This window comes from Symphodus melops (genome assembly GCF_947650265.1).
Source record: "Symphodus melops genome assembly, chromosome: 18".
Classification (NCBI taxonomy): domain Eukaryota; kingdom Metazoa; phylum Chordata; class Actinopteri; order Labriformes; family Labridae; genus Symphodus; species Symphodus melops.
This window is the reverse complement of record NC_136708.1, coordinates 15317980-15339534: the sequence shown is the minus strand read 5'-3', so window position 1 is coordinate 15339534 and position 21555 is coordinate 15317980. Positions and strand designations below refer to the sequence as shown.

The window sequence follows — 21555 nt, the reverse complement described above, 5'->3', positions numbered from 1 at the left end:
TTCTTCTTCACAGCTTTTTAAAAGACAACACAAGTTAACGTGCTCAAAGCACTTACTGACAAATCGCCTCATTCAGAGCTGAAAAAAAATTAATAATAATACAAATGTTTTTGGTTCCTGTTTATTTTGTTCAAAGCCACCTAATTAGTGCTCTGCAGCTAGCCGGGTCTTTTTGTTGAAATGACAAAACATTATGACAGGCAGTAAAGAGCAGTAAGTACACATGACTAAAATGTTCAAAACAGTGAAGCTGTGGGAGAATATTCTCATCCACGCCAGACTAGAAATGTCACTGTGCTCAGTGTGGTCTGGTTAAGCACAGCTCATATCACGGCTGTTTGTGGTGGTTAAAAGAAAATGATATCACTGATGATCGAATGTGTGAGTGCACGTCTGTCCTGAAGATCCCACAGGCTTTATAATGAAACATAATGACCTAATATTGACTGGAAGTAGTCAACATAATGTAATTATTATTTATAACACTAAGGTGCCAAAAGAAAGAAAAAAAGAAAAAGAAAAAAAAAGGACGAGCCAATTCTGGATACCAGAGTTCAGTTTTATTTGCTCGGCCAGTTGTAGATCACACCTGATTCAGGTCGAGCCAAACACAACTGTTTATCTCACTTGAGACATTTTCAACGACAGTTAGCTGTTGAAACAAACAACAAGGATGGCTGCCCCTGATTCTTGACTCTTAGAAATAGCAATGAAGTATTTACAACTTTAATGTCGACTTCTAAATTGTGTAATGCCAAACTAAGTGTGTTTTTGCTCAACCAGAAAACTTGACTTAGATGCACTGATGTGAACGAGCTGCTTCGCCTCAAAGCGTCAAGAGGCTTCACACTTTGATTGGTTGCACGTCTAATGTTCCAGCCAGTTAAAAACAACTTTTATAAATTTAACATCAGAATAAGTCCAGGACACAAATCATTTGTTTTGAATTGCCCCCCCGAGGACAAATAATGTTTTTTGAATTGAATTACAAAGTGATCCATTTTTATAAAAGCCTACTTTAAAATGTAGATGTGTCATCACTTTGTAAAGTTTAAAATACCTTACAGCTTATTTAGTCATTGAACCGCTCTGTTTGATTGCTACTCAAACCGTTCTTGGTACATCTTGTTGGATTGGTAAAAGTCAATATGGACTATTTCTGTTCGATGTGCGTATAAAAGCCTTCAGTGTGAATGCTGTTATTGTATGCAAATATCTGCAATTCATCATCAATGAAAGTGGTGACCAGCTCAAACACTGTAAAATAAAACCGGAGGCGTGTATACTTCATTTTTTGTACCAAATGAAAGGACAACTGAACAGTAGCTTCCATGCACTGTGTGTGTGTGTGTGTGTGTGTGTGTGTGTGTGTGTGTGTGTGTGTGTGTGTGTGTGTGTGTGTGTGTGTGTGTGTGTGTGTGTGTGTGTGTGTGTGTGTGTGTGTGTATTTGTACTCTGGAGCTGGTTTCATTGAAGCTGAAATAAATACATGTAAAGCAGAACATTAAGGAAAACACTGATAAATATGTTCATGGTTTTGCATATGTGTCTGATGTTCAGCTGCAACACGCTGCATATATTAATGCTAAAGAACACCAATTATGCAATCATAAAAAAATAAATAAAGTTGGAGGGAGGTTACATAACGGGGGGGGGGGGGGGGGGGGGGGGACTAACTTAATGCATCGCATTCATGAAGAAATGAAAGTAAACACCAAACTAAATTACAGCTTTTGTGACCAAGCTGTCCAAGCATGAGGCTGTATCACATGGTTTTCCTTGTCAAAAGACAAAACTAAAATCTACAAAGCGGACATATTTCTCTATCTTTGGATGGGTGCTTTTCTTTCGTGAGCGTTGCATGATAATAAGTGAGAAATGTGACCTCAGTGGAAGCAAACAGGGACAAGCATGGTGGCAAATTCTCCCTCCCGCTTTCTCTCACTCTCCTCCCACTTACCCTGGCTTCCCATCCAGGTCAATACAAGCAGGCGCCACAGCAGAAACAGCCCAGGACGAGCCATGTAAAGTGACTCTCCACTCCCCCCCCCCCCCCCTCGGACACTGCTCGCCCTTAACAACAAACATTGATTTTTGTCCTGACGACGATCTGTTCGGCATTTAATCTAACATTGTAGCTGCTCGCTGTAGGACATGTCATGCTAATCGATGAGCTCTGTTGGTGAGAAGTATCTATCTATCTCATTTGGGTGACTACAAATTAAGTTTTTCATGTCTGATTTTCACATTTTAAAAGGTGAAGCAGATGAAGAAGAACACGTGAATAAAACATTTCTCTTCCTGGTGATAATTAACATGAAGTCACGGCACTTAAAAGCAGGGCATGTGTGACTAAATGCACCATCAAGCCTCTTGAGTAGCCTTTTGTTTACACAAATCAGACTTGCCCATTGGTGCTGTGATCAAAACATGGGTGGGTGTCCACCCATAATCCCTCTCTTTGTCTTCTACGTACCCCTCTTTAGGCAAGGACGCTGCTTTTTAAGTACTGCCATATGCTAATTTTTTTTGCTTGCAATTTGCATTTTTAATGATTTCAAGGCCTTGCATTCAGTGTGTATAAGGGGGCAACGCTGATCACAGATTAACTCCCTCAAAAGGTAATCCTTTATGGTATATGCCTTTAACAATAACTCAGGGATATGAGTAACTTAATATAATATATTATAACTGAAAAAATATGTATGTCAAGTGGATAACTACAAATTCACACATTAGCATCCACATAAATATTTGTATGAAGATATTTTTTGAGTATTTAAACGTCTTATTATTACTCATTTTAAAGTCCCTAAAGCTACTCAGAAGGTGCGCTTATTGATGACGTTTTTATAAATTTCGGGCCACATTTACGGTTTGATCTTGTAACACTGAAATTCAGCTTAGAGAGAAAACAATGAAATATGTTAAAGATAATATAACTGTAAAAATGCTGCGTGCTCATATAAGTACATGATGAAAAAAAAAAAACACAAATTCTCTAATTCTGTGTGATCAGCGACTTTTCTTATCAGTTCAACTAACCATATTGTGTACAAACATAAAAAAGCTCTCAAACATTTTATCTGGGTCTCTTTTTCATCAGCACATAAATAAATAAGCGACATATAGACGGCATCCCTATTGTACATCAAACACAGCCCAGATTATGTGTGACAAGGCTGGCAATTAACAATTTCTCTCCCTCTGAATGTAGAGCAGAAAAAAAAAGATGATCAAGGCCAGTTGATATTCACAGACGATGCATAATTTATGTGGCTGGTACAAAATACCGTTCTGTTGCACTTCTATTCACTCACTCAACTAATTCATTGAAATAAAGTGTCCCAGAGGGGTATCCGTGTAATCAAGCCTAATCCCGGATTGATTCGGGGCGGTTGAAGACGGAAAGCTTGAAGAATCTGGAAAAGCTCTCTGTCACAGGAGGAGGAAGACTGTGGGAGGCTGGGTGATAGAAAGCTCGGCTTCCATATGAAAAGTATCTCTGGAAAAATAGTGTGATTGTTGAAAAAAAAAAAAAAAAAAAAAAAAGAATGAAAAAGGATGGCCATTTAAGATCTAGTAGTACTATCATGTAGTCTGAAATGGTCCGTTTTAATAAGAACAGGATTTAGAACAGGAAGGAAACGTTTCTGCATTTATTCTCACAGCTATAATTAGTGCTCACATAACACTTTTCTATCGGAAATGTGTTTACTATGTTGGTCTCTGATTTTTTTGTATTGTATTCCTGAAGCTATTGGCTTCATTGGTTTCTGGGAGGAAGAAAAGCACAAAGAGGAAAGCTCAGATTTCAGGAAAGAAGAGAAGGCAAAAGAAGCACAGAGGGAGATTAGAGACAGTGCAAGCAAGAAGAGAAGAAAACGTGTTTATCTGTATGTTTTCATATATAAGACAGATGCACTATGTCAAAGTCAATAAGAGGGAGTGCAAGGCATGGAGATGTCTAAAGCATTAAGATGTATTTCTTTCTGCATTTTACCAGGTTGCAACCATCTCTCATTTTCCACACACAAAAAAAAAAATCCAGATCCCAAACTGATCATCATCCACATCCTTAAAATCTTACAACCTGATCCCTAACAGCCTTTCCCTGCATTATTGAAGCCGTGGGGACAAATTATGGCCTCTGTCTCCTCGTCTTTGTAGCAATTACCCTCGCACACACACACACACACACACACACACACAGTATCACGAGGGCTTCGCACAAGAAGACTTCAGGAGGAGCATCATTATCTTTCCCACAGACCCCGCAGCATCAGCTTGTCCCAGTTTGACTAACACACAGTGGGGCTGAGTGTTCCTCTTTGTCCCCTCACTGTCACCACCAGAGGCAGGGCGACCATCAAGAATGTTTCAGAAAGAAAAGAAAAGATTCAGGTCCTGCTTCTGGTTAAAGAAACTGATCACTATAGGCTAGTTTAGGCGAGGTTCAATTGTTCTCTATCGTTTGCATTCCCACTGGTACAGTTAATTTCATTAACAGTTCTCCATTGTCTTCGTTTTGTCTCGCATTACTTCCTCAGGGTGAGCGATAGACTCTGAGTCAAACAAAGTGTTCTTCATCTAAAGGCATTCTGTAAAGTTCAGCTGTACAGTTTGGCTTGTTTGATGCTCTACACTCACATACAGGAATTTTCATTGAAAGGTCATCAAGCTCCACCTACTGACGACATAGAGCCACTAAAAAAAGACCATAACAAACACACACTGTACGCAGGATGTGACACTGGTAGATGAGTTGTGAAAATGTTGAAGACTTAAAACTGTTTACCTATACTGGACTGTCTGTCAGTATCAATATCATCCAATTTCTCCTTTGAATCAAGAATATTTCATTATCAAGCTCTTGAATTAAACTCAGTTTAACCAATAGATCTTTTAGGTTATTGTATTTTGATTTTGGGAAATAGTCTTTTCTTCTAACCGTAATAGCCTGGTGTGATTTGGCTATTTTACATCAATCGATGACATTTCCTTGGAAATCTGTAAAAAGTTTTATCTCATCAATCCTTTGTCGATTTACCCATTTTCGAATCGATTTTTCATCTGATGAGGAAACAACAGATTTCTACATTTCTGGATGATTGGTTTTTATTTCAATCTATATCCAAAACACAAACTTTGTTGGGACAACATTGACCCCAAAAAATAAAAATTAAAAGAAATTCAGAGGTATACTGGCGCCATCTACTGATCTGACTTGGCCAATACAATCAAACATGAAGAGCTATACCACCACACCAATAAGATCACGGCCAGCGACGCGTTCCTGTGAACACACGAGAGTTTGATTTGAATCACATCTTCATGAACGAGATTTAATATATGATCAGAGGGTTTTAAATGTGAACAAATGATTTGTGATGTTGGAGCCTTTAGCCAGCTTGTTTACAAACTTACCAGTATTCACTTCAAAAATCATGCGTGAGAAGATCACTGTTTAGACTGCCAATGTACTGTGAGATGAATGTTGAACTTTAAGCTCAAAAGCAGACACACAGCCCATCCCCTGATCACAAACTGTGCATTCAGGCCCAAAAAATAAATACATTTTAAAAAAGAAAGAAATCGAGGGCAGAGGCTCTCATCAAACGCTTGAAGCATTACCAAGATTCTTCTTGTTGTCATGAGTATGTTTCTTTCCCACTTAAACTCCCTTCAAAGATGTATCTCATCATAGCAGAAGGAAACACTTGTGCTTCAGCCACTCCACAAATGGAGGTCACTGCTCTCAGAGAAGGACCTTAGACATCCCAAATATAATTCAGTGGACTCCTTCTCTCAGACAGGATCCAAAGAAAGTACTGGAGCACACAAATCACTTGAGGCACATTTATTTAGGAGCAAAGGACAACATTTTGACGCACTGCGTCTTCCTCGGAGTCACGTTGAACGCATCTCATCAATTTGATTTAAAAACAAATGAGCAGAGAGCAGCAAACAGACCAAACTGCTCCAGCCGAACGGAGAGAGAAAAGAATTGGTCTTCAGGCTTTGCCATCAATAAGTTTATGAAAAAAAAGAAGATAAATTACCTGTTACTAAATGAATCTGCATGTTTCAGCATCATCCAATCTGAAATACAACGCACCCAACTCAAAACACTGCATACCCACATGACATTTACACAAGGCAGCTGGCTCCATCTAGTGGCCATCTACAGAAGATCACTCATCAGATAAAACAGTAAAAAAAGAGTCAATGCACACATCTAAAATAAATCACAACACAAAAATGTGTGTTTGTGCACAAGTAAGAGGGAGCACGTGCAACCATTTTTCATCCAGACTTATATATATATATAAAGCTTAAAAACTGAGAACTTTTCACGGTCAGCTCTGCTCCACTTTCTTGTTTGAAAGGCAAGCGTTTTGTAGTTCAGCCAACAAGACAGATGTCTTTTAAGTATGTTCTATTTAAACTGAGTGAAGTGTCTTAAAATGTGTGCTTTTTTTTTCAAATCAAAAAAAGTTATCAACTTTAAACTGGAACAAGTCTACTCACTCAGGTCCCCAAAGTATCAAATACTGACCCTTTTTTCCACAGCCCTCATCATCACATATATAAGAGGCAATGTAAGACTCTCATAAACTGTCAGAAAGGAACCTTTGCATAGAGTGGTGTTGAAGAGATGTGGCCGAGTAAAACAATTTAAGCAGACCTTGCAATATTGAAACATATCAAAAACATCAAAGTGCATTACTGGCTGGAAGATGGTTTTGTTTTGCAGCACTGACTTTTGACTTTATAGCAACCAAGTGGCCAAAACTTTAAAATAACCCTAAAAAAATTGTACTTCTCCACCAAGCTCTCAAGTAGGCGCTTTCAGTAGCCCGCCTCCAACAAAGCCAGATTTGTCCATCCTACCACCAGCTGGATGTAAAGTGTGATGCTGCTCAACAACTGACCTGTATTACGCAAAGCTTCATACTAATCTATGGATGTCATCCAATCAAATACATGATACTACCAACAGTAGATCCTTATTCCCAATCAATAGCTCAACTTAAAATCAGTTATTTTATTTGGTATAGATTACTCAGGTTAATAAAATAACCATTGTGAGAAATACACTTATTTTGTTCCGATGTTGTTCTGGGCACAAACCTATTTCTATAATAATTGACATCTTTGAGTTCGATTTTACCCTAAAATGTTTCTTTTCCCCCTCCTGTTGTCATTAATAGTGTGAAGCGCTTTCCTTTTATGAGTATTGAATGCATTTTGTACAGAAGTCCTCACTAATGTGTGCATGAATGCTGGAGGTCCGGAAAACTCCGCTGAGGTTTTGTACTGCTCTGAAGAGAAAATAATACTTTGTGTTCATACTATGATACAATGTCCATTGTTGTGCTCATCTTCTCTCTCCAGGTACAATTTAAAAAAAATTAAAAAAAACCATTTACAACCACCCCCTGCTGTCTCTGGGCTGTCTTGGCTGGTTTAATATTGTTTGTTCCGTTACACGTGGGATTTTAACTTATTTTATTTTGTTTGTATAAATACAAATTATTAGCATTTTGTTCTTGTTCGTCAGAAGTATTTTCTATTTTAAAAAAAATCTCTTAAATATAAAGCTGAATGTCACTTATCTTGAAGTGTAGGAATGTTGTCTTTGGTGGACAAACTGGCTGAGATTTTGGCTCGGGCATCAAAATGGTTAGGACCAGCTTTGGTGGCATAGTTCTTCACTAAGTATTTAAGTATAAGGAGTATTAATCAGAAATGAACAAGTTCAGCTTCTCTCACCATACTTCCTTTGTATGTTTGATATTAATTGACAACCTGCAAATAAATGTCTGGGGGATAACTTCTGTACTATTTTGTACTTGATGGGCTCTATTTCTTTCAAACAAAGCAACAGCTAACAACTAGCAACTGGATGCTTCAATATGTTAACACCTGGACACCTCCTCTCCAATTCTGTTGCTTGCCACCTGCAGAGGATGACATTACAGAGCTTTCTTTTCACAACATCTCAAATACTCCTTTTTGCAACTATTAAGCTAACCAGTCCCATGAATTAATAAATGTAAACTAAGACAATTCCAACACAAGACAAAACAAAAGCACAATTACAAACACCGAGCAGTCACTCACACAGCAACAGCTACCAGAGTGAGAAACACAAAAGTTAGCGGCATTTTAAGCACATAACATACGAACCATTATTGCCAACAACACGCAGAAATGCGAATAAAGTACTTACTCATTGACGATATTTCCGATGGAAAAACAGCTATATCCACCTGGAAGTTGTTACTGTGCTAGCTCGTACAACGTTTTCGGCATTTCAGTCAAGTCTGAGGGCATTTTGGCGCCACAAGACTTTCACCAAACTGAAGCGTCGCGGTTATGACGTAATGACGTTGTGACCGGTAATTAGCCTGGTATATGGTAATTAGTCTGGTGATGATGGGCGGTACAAAACTTTATCAAATCATTGTCCACACCTTTTGTTGATCATTGTAAGAAATTTCTGATAATTTATGGCCAATATACATAAGTATATATTTTTTTGATCTGAAACAGTTAAGAACTGTAGTTAGTAATGCATTGTGGGATGCTCACCTTGAAGCAACAAGACAAAGGACAGTGGTGACACTATCAACAAGCACTGGGCCAGAGTTACCATTAGGTTTGAAGTTCCAGGTAAAAGAAGTGATGTGCAGAAAACTGATCCATCTTTAGTCTGTCTTCATCAATTGTCAACAAGAGTCAGCATTGCAGCTAGAGGTTGCCCAAGCAGCCGGAAACACCACGCTTGCCTTGGGGCACTCAACACAAAAACACGGCTCTCATTAAAAACCATTTCCACTGGCCTGCATAGAGATGTTACTCAGTTTTGTAAAAGTTGCCCAAATAACATCTGTTCAAACACCCCAAGAGCTTCACTATTATTGGCACTCCATTTTGAGCGCCTTGGGATGGACAGTGTTGGTCCTGTAGAGAGAAGCAAAGCAAGGGTGAGCTTTCTACTCTGCTGAAACAAGTGTACCAGTTACTTGGTACCAGGAAACTCAATCCCACACCATAGCATCCTTAAACAGAAAGGTTAGCGGAGCATTTTAGTTTTTTATTGTATCTTATTTATAAAAATATAATGCACTTTGTGCCTGTGGTATTTCCCTTACAAGGACCCCATTGACTTTAAGCTTCATTTGCAGTCATATTTGACTCTAGCAGCTTTCAAATTCCATAATTATATATATATATATATATATATATATATATATATATATATATATATATATATAAAGCTTTGGCTTGTACTTCTGACAAGCTATTCAAACGTAATGTCAGCTTTTGTTCGCATGGTATAAATCAGTGAAAGAAGTTATAGCACAAGTTTACAGAACAGACAGAAAGGAAGACAATTCTTTTTTACAAAAGCAATTAGCCTTTTTTAATCTTACATTGCATTGAAAATTTACATAGTAGATTCATACATTTTACAAATAATTTCATCATAAAAATATATTTCTGTACAAAACACTTTTTTATTCTATATTTCATCTTTTTTTTTTCCAAATGGTGAATATTTCCAATGTCCCCAGGCAGGAACAGCTTTTAATTCTTCCAAATCACATGGGTCTTATTGCGGTCAGTCAGTAGGAAAAGCTTGTGGCAAAATAGACTGAAGCTTAGAAAAAAATTACTTCTGATGGAGGGGAGGGCTGGAGCATGTGTGTTCAAGTGTGTGAGTGTGTAAGTGTGTGTGTGTGTGTGTGTGTGTGTGTGTGTGTGTGTGTGTGTGTGTGTGTGTGTGTGTGTGTGTGTGTGTGTGTGTGTGTGTGTGTGCGTGCGTGCGTGTGTGATGGTGACAGGGAGGGTCCCATGGTTTTTGGTAGGCACTGTGTCAGATCCATACCGAAAAAACACTGACAGCAACAATGACAGCAGCAACAATTAATCCAAACTGCAATCAGAAACAATGTCACCATAGCAATGCAATACAGGGATGTCGAGGGCAATGATAAATAAGGAAGCTGCAGCCAACAATGCTTTTCAATTTATAATGACTTCAAATGGAGTTTTCTATGAGCTGGTCGCATTCGGTGGTTGTGTGGTCACGGCTGCGGGAGGTTCTTCGAGCAAAGTAGATGTCTTCACTTCACTGTGACACCACGTTTAGATTTATAACAAAAGTCTCCAAAACAAAGCACAGTCACTCATGCTCATCGATGCATGTCATTTTGTTAAGTGAAAACAAATTATATGAGTGTGGTGGTATACCGTGCATTGTCAGAACCAACCCTTTCAATATGGCACTATTATAAACGTGTTAAGGAAATGGTTTCTTACAAAAATCCTCTTCTCTTCTTCCTTTAGAAAGGCCAATAAACATGTGCAACAGCAGCCCCCTGGTGGCTAACAGGAGCTAAAGACAGTGAAGGTTTGCTGTGTGACAATTTAACAGTAAATGTGGCACAACAGATTTAAGAAATAGGCTTCAGTCAGGGAACATCACTTTGAGATAAACGCATGTGTATAGAACAAAGAAAGGAAAAAAGAAAAGCTGAAATTTGATGTTTGGATTTACTAAATTTGCAACTAGTAATCTTAATGTAATCGGCCTCTGAAAATAAAGTGGCTGTCTCTGCCTTTCAGCTGTTAAAATGCCATGTAGTGATGTAGAAGCTCTGATTAAAACGCAGTGTGTGGATGATACTTACTGCCAAAGGTTGTTTCCATTTCTTAAAGACCTGTAATTACAGGCTTGTAAACTGGCTGTGCCAATTTATTATTGATGCAGAACAAGGATAAAAACACTTTTAAAAGAAGCGCTCAAAAACAGAATTTGTGCATGCTTTTCTGTATTGATTTTTTAAGACCAACACATCTTTGCTCAGAGTCAATGGCAAAGAGATTGACCTCCTCGAGTTGAGCTTGTGGTTAGGTTCATTTAAAATTGAGCAATTTAGTCTCTCTTTAGAAGAAACATGAACATACTTTTATGTAGGTCATCATCTACAGACTTTATGCGCAGCAGTAATTATCACCAATATCTTTAATTAAACTTGCATTAATTATTTTTTCTTTTTATCTTTAACTACTTGTAGAGACATTAGTGTGATTAATTTCTAAGGAGGGAGCAGAGCCAGATAAGACTCTGGTCATGTTTAATCAAAATACTACAATTATTTTAGAACCTATATTTTTATGTGGCAGAGACAACACTGACTTTATGGATTTCTGAGAACTGTAGCTTAAAAAACCCCAGCATCAGTTAGCAGTTTGATGTGCACATTTCTGTGACCTCACATCAGTGATTACGTTATGAAAACAGTGCTGTTATTCCAGCATCAAAATACTGTCTGTGACACAATGGGGACCTTAATGGAGGAAAGATATATAACAGCTCCAGTGAAGAGGCAAAGAAATGGCAGACCAAACACAACCTCTCGCAATGAATATGAAATGATTAGAAATCTGCCCTCTGGGATGAATGTCTGAGACAATAACTTTAAACAGCATGATTGTTGCTGGCAAACCTAGCATCTCAACAATAATGACACCTACAATACCCACGACACTCATGATTGCCTCAGTGGGAAAGACAGTGATGGTGAGAGAAGTCGCACAAATAAAAGAAAAAACATTTTTCAAATGAACTTAAATACTTTTTTGTGACCTCTGTGAACAACACACGCAGTAGAAATATCTTTTGTTTCATTTTTTTTCCCCTAAAAACTCTCCGGTATAATCTGTCTTTCCCCTTCAGCCCCTCCCTTGTGGTAAATATATAGCACAAAAATATAGGTGGTGAATGCTCCCGAATATATATGCAATAGATTTACAGATCAGAAGATTCTGCAGCAATAACAAAGAAAGGAGATAAGCACTCACAGAGTGCAGAATCACTGTGGAGCTGTGTCCACAAATGAGGGCTACAACCCTGTTTGTCTTTCTTTTAGCTTGTCTATCACTTTGTGTCTGTGTGTCTCTGGCTTTGTGTCTGCTCGTGTATAAGCCGGTTAATCTGTGTTTAAACCTGTCTGTCTGTGGAGAGGAGACAGGGTGATGGTCTGCATCAGTCCTAAGACCCTGCTTTACTCTCCCAAACCTGTCGATCTGCCTTTGATGGTCTTAATACCATCTGTCAGCTCTGTCTCTTCAGATTTCTGTTAGTGAGTGTACCTGTCATCTCTTCAATCTGTCACTCATCCTGTCAGCTTCCCTCTAACCTTCCATCTATCTGTCCCTGTATCAGTCCATCTCTCAGTGGGTTAGACAGGTAGTGTTCCTGTTAAAATGTGCTTTAGTGCCAGAGCTTTCTCTGTTTCTCAAAGTCTTTTTGCTTTGGAAGTCCATCAGAGTCCTCTGTATCCGTTCGCTGTCTCTCTCATCAGCGTCCATTGAAATTCACAGGATCGGATTCCTCAAGGCCGTATCCCGTCTGATCTGATTTATTATGTGGAGGGAAGGCAGACCTCTCTCAGCAGTTGATTTCAGGTTAGACGGGCTCTGATTGGCTGCATTAGGATTTTTAAAGATCTCCTCGTTTTCTCTTGATGACTCCCTCACCCTACTTCCAGTTCAGTTAGGGGTTGGCTCGGTCTCCTCTCTCATCCAGTGGATCGGAGGGAGCAGTTTATCCATTTGATGGGTCCGTCTCTTCTCATCTGTTCTCCCGGTGCAAGCTCCCCTTTAGACTCCTTTTATTTTGGCTCTTGCTCTAATCCCAGTTCAGTTAGGATTATAGCTCCGTCTCGAGGGCTGCCCTTATCCTTTGCTTAGAAGTTAGGCTCTGTTCAAAGCAACTTTTTGCTAGCATTAGCATTTTTAGATCCTATTTTTAATAGAAAAAGACAAGAGTCTAGTAGTATGAGCCCCTTGTTGTCATGGAGACAGAGGTTCATTCTGTTTGTTTGTAAGGGTCGTGTATTCTGCGGTTGCTTCAGGCTAACAACTTGTTTACTGACTAATAACAGTGTTGTTGTTGTCAGCTTTGAAAAAAGAATTTTTTAAAAAAAACAGTTTTCTTTGCTTCACAGTGTCTTCTGTGACATCTTACCATCCGCATCTGTTCAGCTTTTCTCCCTCACAGAAAGGATTTGTTGAATACAGTTTGGGGAGAAGACATGGTACAAATAATATCACTTTTTTTTTTGTAGTGCAGTTTACATCTCCATGATGTATAACCATGGCCAGAGCACTGATAATGTGCTCTCTCTCTCTCTCTCTCTCTCTCTCTCTCTCTCTCTCTCTCTCTCCAGGCAGGGCTTTACACACAGAGCAGAGAGTGGCTCCTTCTCTCCAACGCTCTGTGTGAAATACAAAATTTGGCACTGGGTTAGGTGACATGACATGAAATCCGACAGGCAGGTCATGGCTTGATCAGTGCGACTCGTATCAGGGAAAGTGAGTGAGGTCAAAGTAGAGCTTGGAGTATAAAAGCAGTGTGTGGTTTAGAATCAAATAATAATATTTTTTTATGACCAGCTGAGTCTTGGGGTCGGAGATGGATAACAGCTGGCGTAGATTTACTGCTGGATGGTTTCTTTTCTCATTTTTCATTAATAGAATGGCAAATCTCAATGTGAGTTTGCACATTTGGTCTTTTAGTTGAATTTGTCGATTCAAAAAAAGAAGAAGAAGAAAAAAAAAAACATTGGCTCTAAGGCGACACTCATCCTTCCGCTTGGGGGTTTCAGATTTCTGATCGGGGACGATTGGAGGTCTCCTCTAATCCATTTGTAGCCCATGTTGCTGACAGTGTCAAGGTTTTAGTGGACGTGTATGGCTCCCGTGGCCTCGTAACCAACTGCGTTCCCAATAGATATCTGAGTCATTAGGTATAGGCGAGGATAATCAATCCTCAGACCATGGTGCAGACGGTATTCAGATTAGGATCAAATCTAACCGCCTTCCCCTCCACAGCCTTGGCGTTGGTGTTGTACATGGGGTTCTCAAAGGCGGCCTGGCCGTTGTTGTTCTCGTGGACGGAGCAGCCTGTGTACTGTGTTTTTGGTGTGGTTCTGAAAAACAGCAGTTAAGAAAATGTAAACACACCATTAGAGATAGAAAATGCTTCTAATTGTCTATTAATATTAACTAGGTAGCCAGCAGACAATGGTGAATGCAGTCCTGGGAGTTGAGGCAGAGTAAACAAGCTTAAAGAAGGATTAGAGGGAGCGTCGAGCTTTTTGAGAAGCCAAGCGAGATTCCAATCGGCCCCTCTAAAGTTAATTCCTTCAGCGAGGGTTTTTTTTTTTTCAGCTATTAAGAGCAGGAGAGAAGTTATTTGAACTGATAACAATGTGAACACCAGTCACTTGTTCTTACGTCATGTCATATCAGTGAAAAATCCAATTAACACCGTCGAAACAGAAATGTCTTGCAGCACCGTTTGAAACAGACAGTGTCTTGACTTCCTCTCAGCGCCTCAACAGTCAAAGCGCTCAGGCAGGTACGGTTTTCATCACTCAGACAGCGTCTAGGCACACCAACAAGGCATTTTCTACTTTTCTCAAGACTTTATTAACAAACAGAGAGCTTGAAGCAACAACAAACGGGACAGGTAAGTGTGACTTTTCCTTATCGCTGGAGTTTACACAGAAATACAAATAAATGGGACACCTTCAAGTTTTTAGAAGCACGTACCTTTGTTTGTAGAGATAGAAGCCAAAGCCGGTGAATATCAGAGCAAAGAAAGGCACCAGGATGGCAATAGCCACAGAGCTGCTGTTTGTACCAAGCTGGGGAGGGGGAGAGTTCTGACTCTCTGACATATTCAGACCTGTGGCACACGTAAAAAAAAAAAGATCATCATTCTCCATAGACTGAGAGCAGATGAAAATAAACAAGAAGAAGTAATTACACCAAGTCGTAGTTCAGTGTGTCATTACGTATTCTATCCTATTAATTCCAGTCTTCCTGTAATGGCTGCACTTTATTTCCTTTATCGTGGATGCAGGTTTTACAGATTCAGCCAGTGTAAGATGCCTTTAAGTCTGAAGAGCAGCTTTTCCTCTCGGTAAGAATGTACGCACTGCAAGGCTGACTGAGCAGGAGCACGAAGGTCACTGCTGCCAGCAAAGAGAAGCTCCCTGATCACTTTCTCCATTAGTGAGCTCCTTTCAAGCAGCTCATGAGCTCTTTTGAGTTATAATTCATAGTACAAATGTAACTATACGCTGAACCAAAGAGAGAATTACCCAGTCTTTGCAGTCCAAACTGTCCATAGTCTTTTCCCTGAATGAAACCCTGGAACACATAGCTTGAACCATCGGGCTCTGCGGATACCTGCGGAGGAAAAGAGGAAAGAAGAAGCAGTTTAGTGTTTGTGTTAACACGTGAACGTTCAAGGCAGAAACTGAATTGTGGGAAATGCATCGTTGAATTTTAAATCAACAAAACCTGTGAGACTGAGTTCAGGATAAGCAACAATAAACGTGTGGCATGTGCTGTTGCTGTTTTTTTGTTGTTGTTGCAGGTAATGAGAAAAGTCTGTTTCCAGTCTGATTATAAATGCAGCTGCAGCTTTAGCAGCTGGCTGTTCTGTCATGAGATGCTGAAGATTTCTGCCATTTAAAGGGACATTTTTTCTTGCCAGGCTATGACGTATGAAGCTGGGCTCTTGTAATATAGCAAGTAAGGTATTTTACCTGCTTTTTGTAAAGTGTCTTCAGATAACACTTGTTATGAATTGACGCTATACAAACAAAGAGTGATTGATAAATGTACTTCATGACGTATATTGATGTCCCTTCAGAAAAGACAGCCACACTATGGTTACAGTATTCGGTTTCATTTTGTCGAGATGATCTTAAAAGGTGAAGAGGTTCTCACACTAATGCTGTCTGTTCCGTACTTTTGAATTACTGCTCATAATCTAGCTCAGCTGCATCTCACTGGATGGATTGTTTCGGTATCCACTGAGACTTACGAAGCCGTCCATGGTCCAGGAGTCTTCGATGATCTTGGCTGGAGTGATGGCCGAGTCTTTGAGCTGGCTGCCCTGGTTCACGTAGTTCACCTGGTACATCAGCAGTAACAGCCTGGCCTCAGCCGCTTTATACACTCCTGCAGGAGACAGAGGAAAAAACTGGTTTACTTTATGCCTGAGACAAATACGTAACAATACAATGGCTGATATGATAGTGTTCATCAGATCATGTAAGGCCGAGTAAAGAAGCCCAAAGACACAAAGTAGGAACGCTTTCATGAAGCAGCTGATAGAAATACTGTTTTGTACTTCTCTGATCAGATAAAGGTTCAACAAACAGACTGAACATATCTTGTCCACACGTGGATTCTTCGTGCGCTGACCTCAGATTAAAATCAGCTACCTATTTAAATCTTGAGAGTAGGATAATGTGTTCCAAGTATGTGCTAAGGAAACTTGACATACAAGAAAGACCTTGAAATGAAGTCATTCAAACATTATGCAGCTGGGAGGTGGCATTTGTGTGCCTGCGTGAGTGCTGCTTGAGCTGTTATTGATCTAAAGCCGCTCCTTTGGGCCAGGAGAAGCGTGTAAAGAAGTCTCACAGCTGCATGGTTCTGTGATATGGGGTTTGTGCTCTCTGCAACTCCAGGAGCCAATTCTAGCTTCAACAGGATTTGTGTTTTAATAAGGTCTTAACCCCCTGCTGAGGCTGTTGTAGGACCCTGGGAGGTCTGTGTGTGAATATGTGTTTGTGTGATTCTGAGGGGGGAATACAGTAACGCCATAAGTAAGCATGGCAGCTCTAGTTAAGAAATGAAATTCCGACAAAGTTCGAAAAACAGCCCTGTGATTCAGAGAGGCTCAGTGAATGTGCTGAAAGGTATGAGCTGAATGCAAATCAGAAACGTTTTGTGTTTATATACGTTGCTACCAAATGACCCGAATACTGTATATCATGTAAAGCAGCCTGTTCTATACGCTGGATATAAATGATAAACGGTGTAATGATCTATATTCCAGCACACCTGATAGGAGCAGGTCCATGTTGCCGTTGCTAAGGGAAACGTTGACTCTTCCTGTTGTGGAGTTGAAGCTGGTGATACTCAGTGTCATAGGCTGCTTCCTCCCACGGTAATTGTAGGAGCCTTTCCATATGTAGTTAGGAGCAAAGACATCATCTGGAACTATACAGAAGAACAGGAGAGGGACGTATTACCATTGAATCCAAATGATCAGAGCGGAGGCAGAATACAACACAAACAAGACAAATACAACAGAGAAGCTCTAAGGAAACTGAGAAAATACAACAACGGATTCAAGATTCATTTCGGCGACATTGTTTGATAAGGTGAAAATGACACATTTAAATTCTTGCATATCACAGATTATTCCTTTGAATAAATATGTGTCTGATGTGTGTCTGTGAGTGTCCTACAATTTGTGTTTTTTATTTTGTTATTTAATCTTCAATCTTCAACAGACCTTTCAACAAAAGTGAGAACATAAGAGGCGGGCAGGGAATCACGAGAGAGAATATGTTCACTGACGATGTATCCAAACATCATTTACGTGACGTGTTTTTTTTTCTTCACAGCAGCACATAGAGCAACAGAACTGCAGCTTTCAGTAGCAGGTCCCGCTTCCTTATGTGGCTGCTTTGGTAACATCCAGTGTTTCTATGGTAACAATGAACAACTATAAAATTGCACATTTCTTTTGCTTTGTTAACTGATGAAAATATTTGAGGAAATTTAAATACTCAACGAAACATAACATAGGTTAAGTAAATTTTGGAGGAATGGAAAAATATAAGTGTGAAATTCTAATAAATAATTCTACATATTGTAGCTTTAACTCATCTGGTTGAATCGAACAACATGCTTTCATGTTAATGACCAGAGTCATTAAGCTTGTATGTGACTTGTGTGGGCAGCTCTCTCTCTCTCTCTCTCTCTCTCTCTCTCTCTCTCTCTCTCTCTCTCTCTCTCTCTCTCTCTTTCTCTCATTTGCCCACAGCACAACAGCTGCGTGGAAAACACCGGGTGCCACTTCCCCTCTTTTTTCAATAATCTCATAACAGAATAAATTCAATGAATTTAACAGAAGCAAACAAAGTACAACATGATGAAATAGCATGAAAAATCCCCTCAGCAAGATTTATCTATGTCTTTTTTTTTTTTAAATCAATGAAGTAAACATTTATTCGCACAAAGACTCTTTTCTTAACATTTTCTGTTTTCCCCTTCTCTGGTTTAGTCACAGTAAATCAGAGCCTACGTGTTTTGAAGTCCACTTAGATCAAGTAAGCAGAAAAAGCATCACGTTTAAAAACACAATAATACTTTGACTTTTGTTAAAAAGTAAAGCTCATAGAGTGTGAAGTGGAACTCTTCCTGTACATCCCTGGAGTTGTGATTTCAGGCCATTTAACGCCATTTTTTTTGTGCATATTCAAGAGCTGCTTCCTGCTTTCATAGTCACAGGGACATGAACCTATTGCAAACCTTGTATGAGCTTTTATGAACAAGCTGAAAGATTGGAAATTTCCATGGAAAAGGACAGATCACGACAGAGATCTAAAAACTGGAGGAATGAACAAAAGGAAAACAAAGAGTAAAGCAGCGGTAACATCACAGTAGTGAATTCACCTTTCTACATGAAGTGAGAGAAAAATTGTTTTTTTGTTTTTTTCCCCCAATGGATAGCAGTGAGGAACAATGAAATTGACAAGAACGAAACAGTGTGAAGCAAACAGAGCCGAGTGTGGAGCAGCAGGGGAGAATTTATTCAACTACGGTCGACAAAAAGCCAAACACTGAAAAAAAAAAAAGAGATTAAAAAAGTCAAAAGTAAAAAATAAATGAAAGGACTGTACTAGCCTGTAATAGAATCAAATGTAATAGAACTGACCATTAAGTTTGGGGCTGGGAGTTCCTGTTGCTGGTTTCACAGGTTTCTTCTTCTCTCCGGCTACACACACACACACACACACACACACACACACACACACACACACACACACACACAGAACACACACAGAACACACACAGAACACACACACACACACACACACACACACACACATACACAAGAAAGAAACATGGTAAAAGAGATATTAAAATACAAGAGCAGAGCTGCAGGGACTCAGTATGAAAAGATATTAAAATGTTTGCCCCTTGTTAAACTTACAGAGCTATCATCTCAAATCCCCAGAAACCAGCCTTATGCAGGAGAAAGGACTTTATATGAACATTAGCATGCAGTGTTGGTGACTATTAGTAACACATGCGACTACTGAGTGACAAGTGTCCAGAAAAAGGTCCCTCAAAATAAACCTCTCTAATGGTTATTTGTAGGCTGGGCAATGCAAATAGAGTTCTTGACCGTTAATTGTAGTGCATATTAGATCCTTTTCAAAGTGGCCTTAAGGCGCTCCGGGTTTGGCCATTCAGAACAGCCTCTTATCGCCACTTCAAGATGCAGCCATTGTTGCCAACAAGGAGAGGCAAGCAAAGACAGAGGGCTTTTTGTCCTAGAATCTCAAATTGGATCAGAGAGTGCTCCAATTTAAAAAAAAGAAAAAAAAAAGAAAGGCCACCTCGGGGTGAGAGGGGCCTTAGTGGAATCCTGTCTAGGTTGGAGCTCGCTGTCCCCTAACCTCCTTGTGTAAAAGTAGATTCAAAACTGTATCATCTACATTTGTTTTTTTAAGGTTTTTATTAGAAAAATACAAAAGTTTTAACAGCCACACTTCACAGTTTACAGAAGTATAGAGGGAAGTGATTTAATCAAAAAGGCTGCAGAACGACCACCAAATGAACTCTGTGGTGAGATAGGTTTGTTCCCAAGCTCTGGAAGGCACTTTCAATCCCAACTTTTAAACAAACTCTGATAAGAGACGTTTAAAGTGCTCAGAAAAGTGGAAACTTGAACATCTGTAATTCCATGGCAGCTGGGCAAACTCAGTGTGCTGAAGAAGATTGCTTGAAGCAATTTAAAGCTCCACAACATCTCCTACAGACTATACAGTGGGACTGTTTTCATATAGTTTAAGCACTTTGTACTGGTGAGTACATAAAGCACAGAATAAGACACTGGAGTGGAAATTATAAAATAAAGTTTTGTCTGAAAATGAGTCCCTGTCTGACTGATCTCTATTCACACACAGGTCTCTATACCATCATCATCCAAACTGTGTACATATTTACACAAACCTAAAGTTTCATTCAAGACTCAGTTGAAGGAGATGTAAGCTGTCTGTGTGTTTTGTGGGTACATTTTGGTAACTTAGAGATCATAGAGAATCTTCACTGGACCAAGACTGCATCCCCTGTTTGCAGAATGCTTTACTTTTAAGATTGTTATGTCTAACAGACACCTGCTAGGGTTCAACAGATCACAGTAAAGCTCAGCGCAATCATTCTGTCAATGTGAGCTGCGGTAAAGTTGGTGGTGGGGGGGGGTGAGAAACGGACCCATGAGATGTGATAAATTTATAACCTGACCTCAAAGGTTCTGACCGGGTTCATCTAATGAAGGATGAAAGACCACACTGGGATATTGTGTTATCTTTTTTTTTTTTTGACAGTGCTGCCAGAAGATTGACCAGCCTGTGTGGAAATCTCGTCTGATTCAAGGAGGCCAGATTGCTGCGATATCTTTACTGACACAGTGACTCTGAGCGAGACATATTAAAATCTGCCACCAGTCTGCTTATCTCTGTCTTTAATACCTAATTTTTCTAGGTGAAACATTTAATCGAAGGCACTAGATATTTTAAATAAAAAGAGATACTTTCATAGTGATAATTTTTTTTTTAACCTCGACATATCGGCATTTTTCCAGTCCAAGTCCCGTCATTCTTGCAGACTCTGTGTTCAGAACCCCCTGCCAGGAAGTAGCCATGCTGACAGCTGTACACCAAGGTGTAGCCAAATCCAGGCAGATCCATCCCCACCACGTCCACATGGAGCGGGCTCTCAGGCTGCTTACAGGCATGGGCTGGAAGGAGGAGAAGACACTGGAGTCACAGTCTGACAGGAGAAAAAAGAAATAGCATAGCTTGGCGGTACGTTAACAAGGCGATAGGAAGAACGTTTCCTACGTATGCACTCAGGTTGTGTTCCGCTCCATGTCAGATCAGGCTGGCAGGTTCTAGAGGAGGAGCCCTGAATCAAATGGCCTGGCTGGCACTGAAATGACACCACGTTCCCCACCTGTAGAGAGAGAGAGGAAGAGAGAGAGAGAGAGAGAGGAAGAGAGAGAGAGAGGGAGAGTAAGAAATAAAAAAGCCATCAACATGAAAAATATGTCAATACAATCTCTCACAGTAAAGAATGTAACATGTTTTTGTTTTATTAAGAGCATTTGATGAGCTGTCCTTGGTCAAATACAGAAAAATATAGATGTGCTGAAGGTACACTATTAATATTAAACTGAGAACTCCTCTCCATACTGACCTTGAAGAGATCCCTACCTAAGGCAACTACTAAGAGAAACCCAAAGTCCTTGTCCTGCACACACACGCACACACACACACACACACACACACACACTAAACCTCAGCAGGGCCGGTGTGACACTTCAGCGGTGTGTGTCCATCAAATGAAACGGTTATTTTCCATTAGTACTGT

General features: G+C 39.7%; 2 protein-coding genes across 10 annotated transcripts in view; both read right to left on the bottom strand.

Moving 5' to 3' along the window:
• The window catches only part of LOC306839504 (uncharacterized protein), a 106631-nt gene extending 98228 nt beyond the window's left edge, over window positions 1–8403 (bottom strand). For 2 of the 4 annotated variants that reach the window (XM_079368243.1, XM_079368242.1), the window contains exon 1: window positions 8237–8401. In XM_079368243.1, the coding sequence (XP_079224369.1) occupies window positions 8237–8240 (4 nt within the window). In that variant the 5' untranslated portion in view covers window positions 8241–8401. Of the gene's footprint in view, window positions 1–8236 lie in introns of all 4 variants that reach the window. The other 2 variants (XR_013781206.1, XR_013781207.1) reach the window with 2 other exon arrangements.
• Window positions 8404–11133: 2730 nt separating this feature from the next.
• The window catches only part of csmd3b (CUB and Sushi multiple domains 3b), a 311217-nt gene continuing 300795 nt past the window's right edge, over window positions 11134–21555 (bottom strand). For all 6 annotated transcript variants that reach the window (XM_079368618.1, XM_079368619.1, XM_079368620.1 and 3 more), the window contains 8 exons: window positions 21027–21138; window positions 20744–20923; window positions 18833–18892; window positions 16948–17106; window positions 15920–16056; window positions 15189–15276; window positions 14635–14770; window positions 11134–14009 (listed from right to left, as the gene is read on the bottom strand). In XM_079368618.1, the coding sequence (XP_079224744.1) occupies window positions 13850–14009; window positions 14635–14770; window positions 15189–15276; window positions 15920–16056; window positions 16948–17106; window positions 18833–18892; window positions 20744–20923; window positions 21027–21138 (1032 nt within the window). In that variant the 3' untranslated portion in view covers window positions 11134–13849. The remainder of the gene's footprint in view (window positions 14010–14634; window positions 14771–15188; window positions 15277–15919; window positions 16057–16947; window positions 17107–18832; window positions 18893–20743; window positions 20924–21026; window positions 21139–21555) is intronic.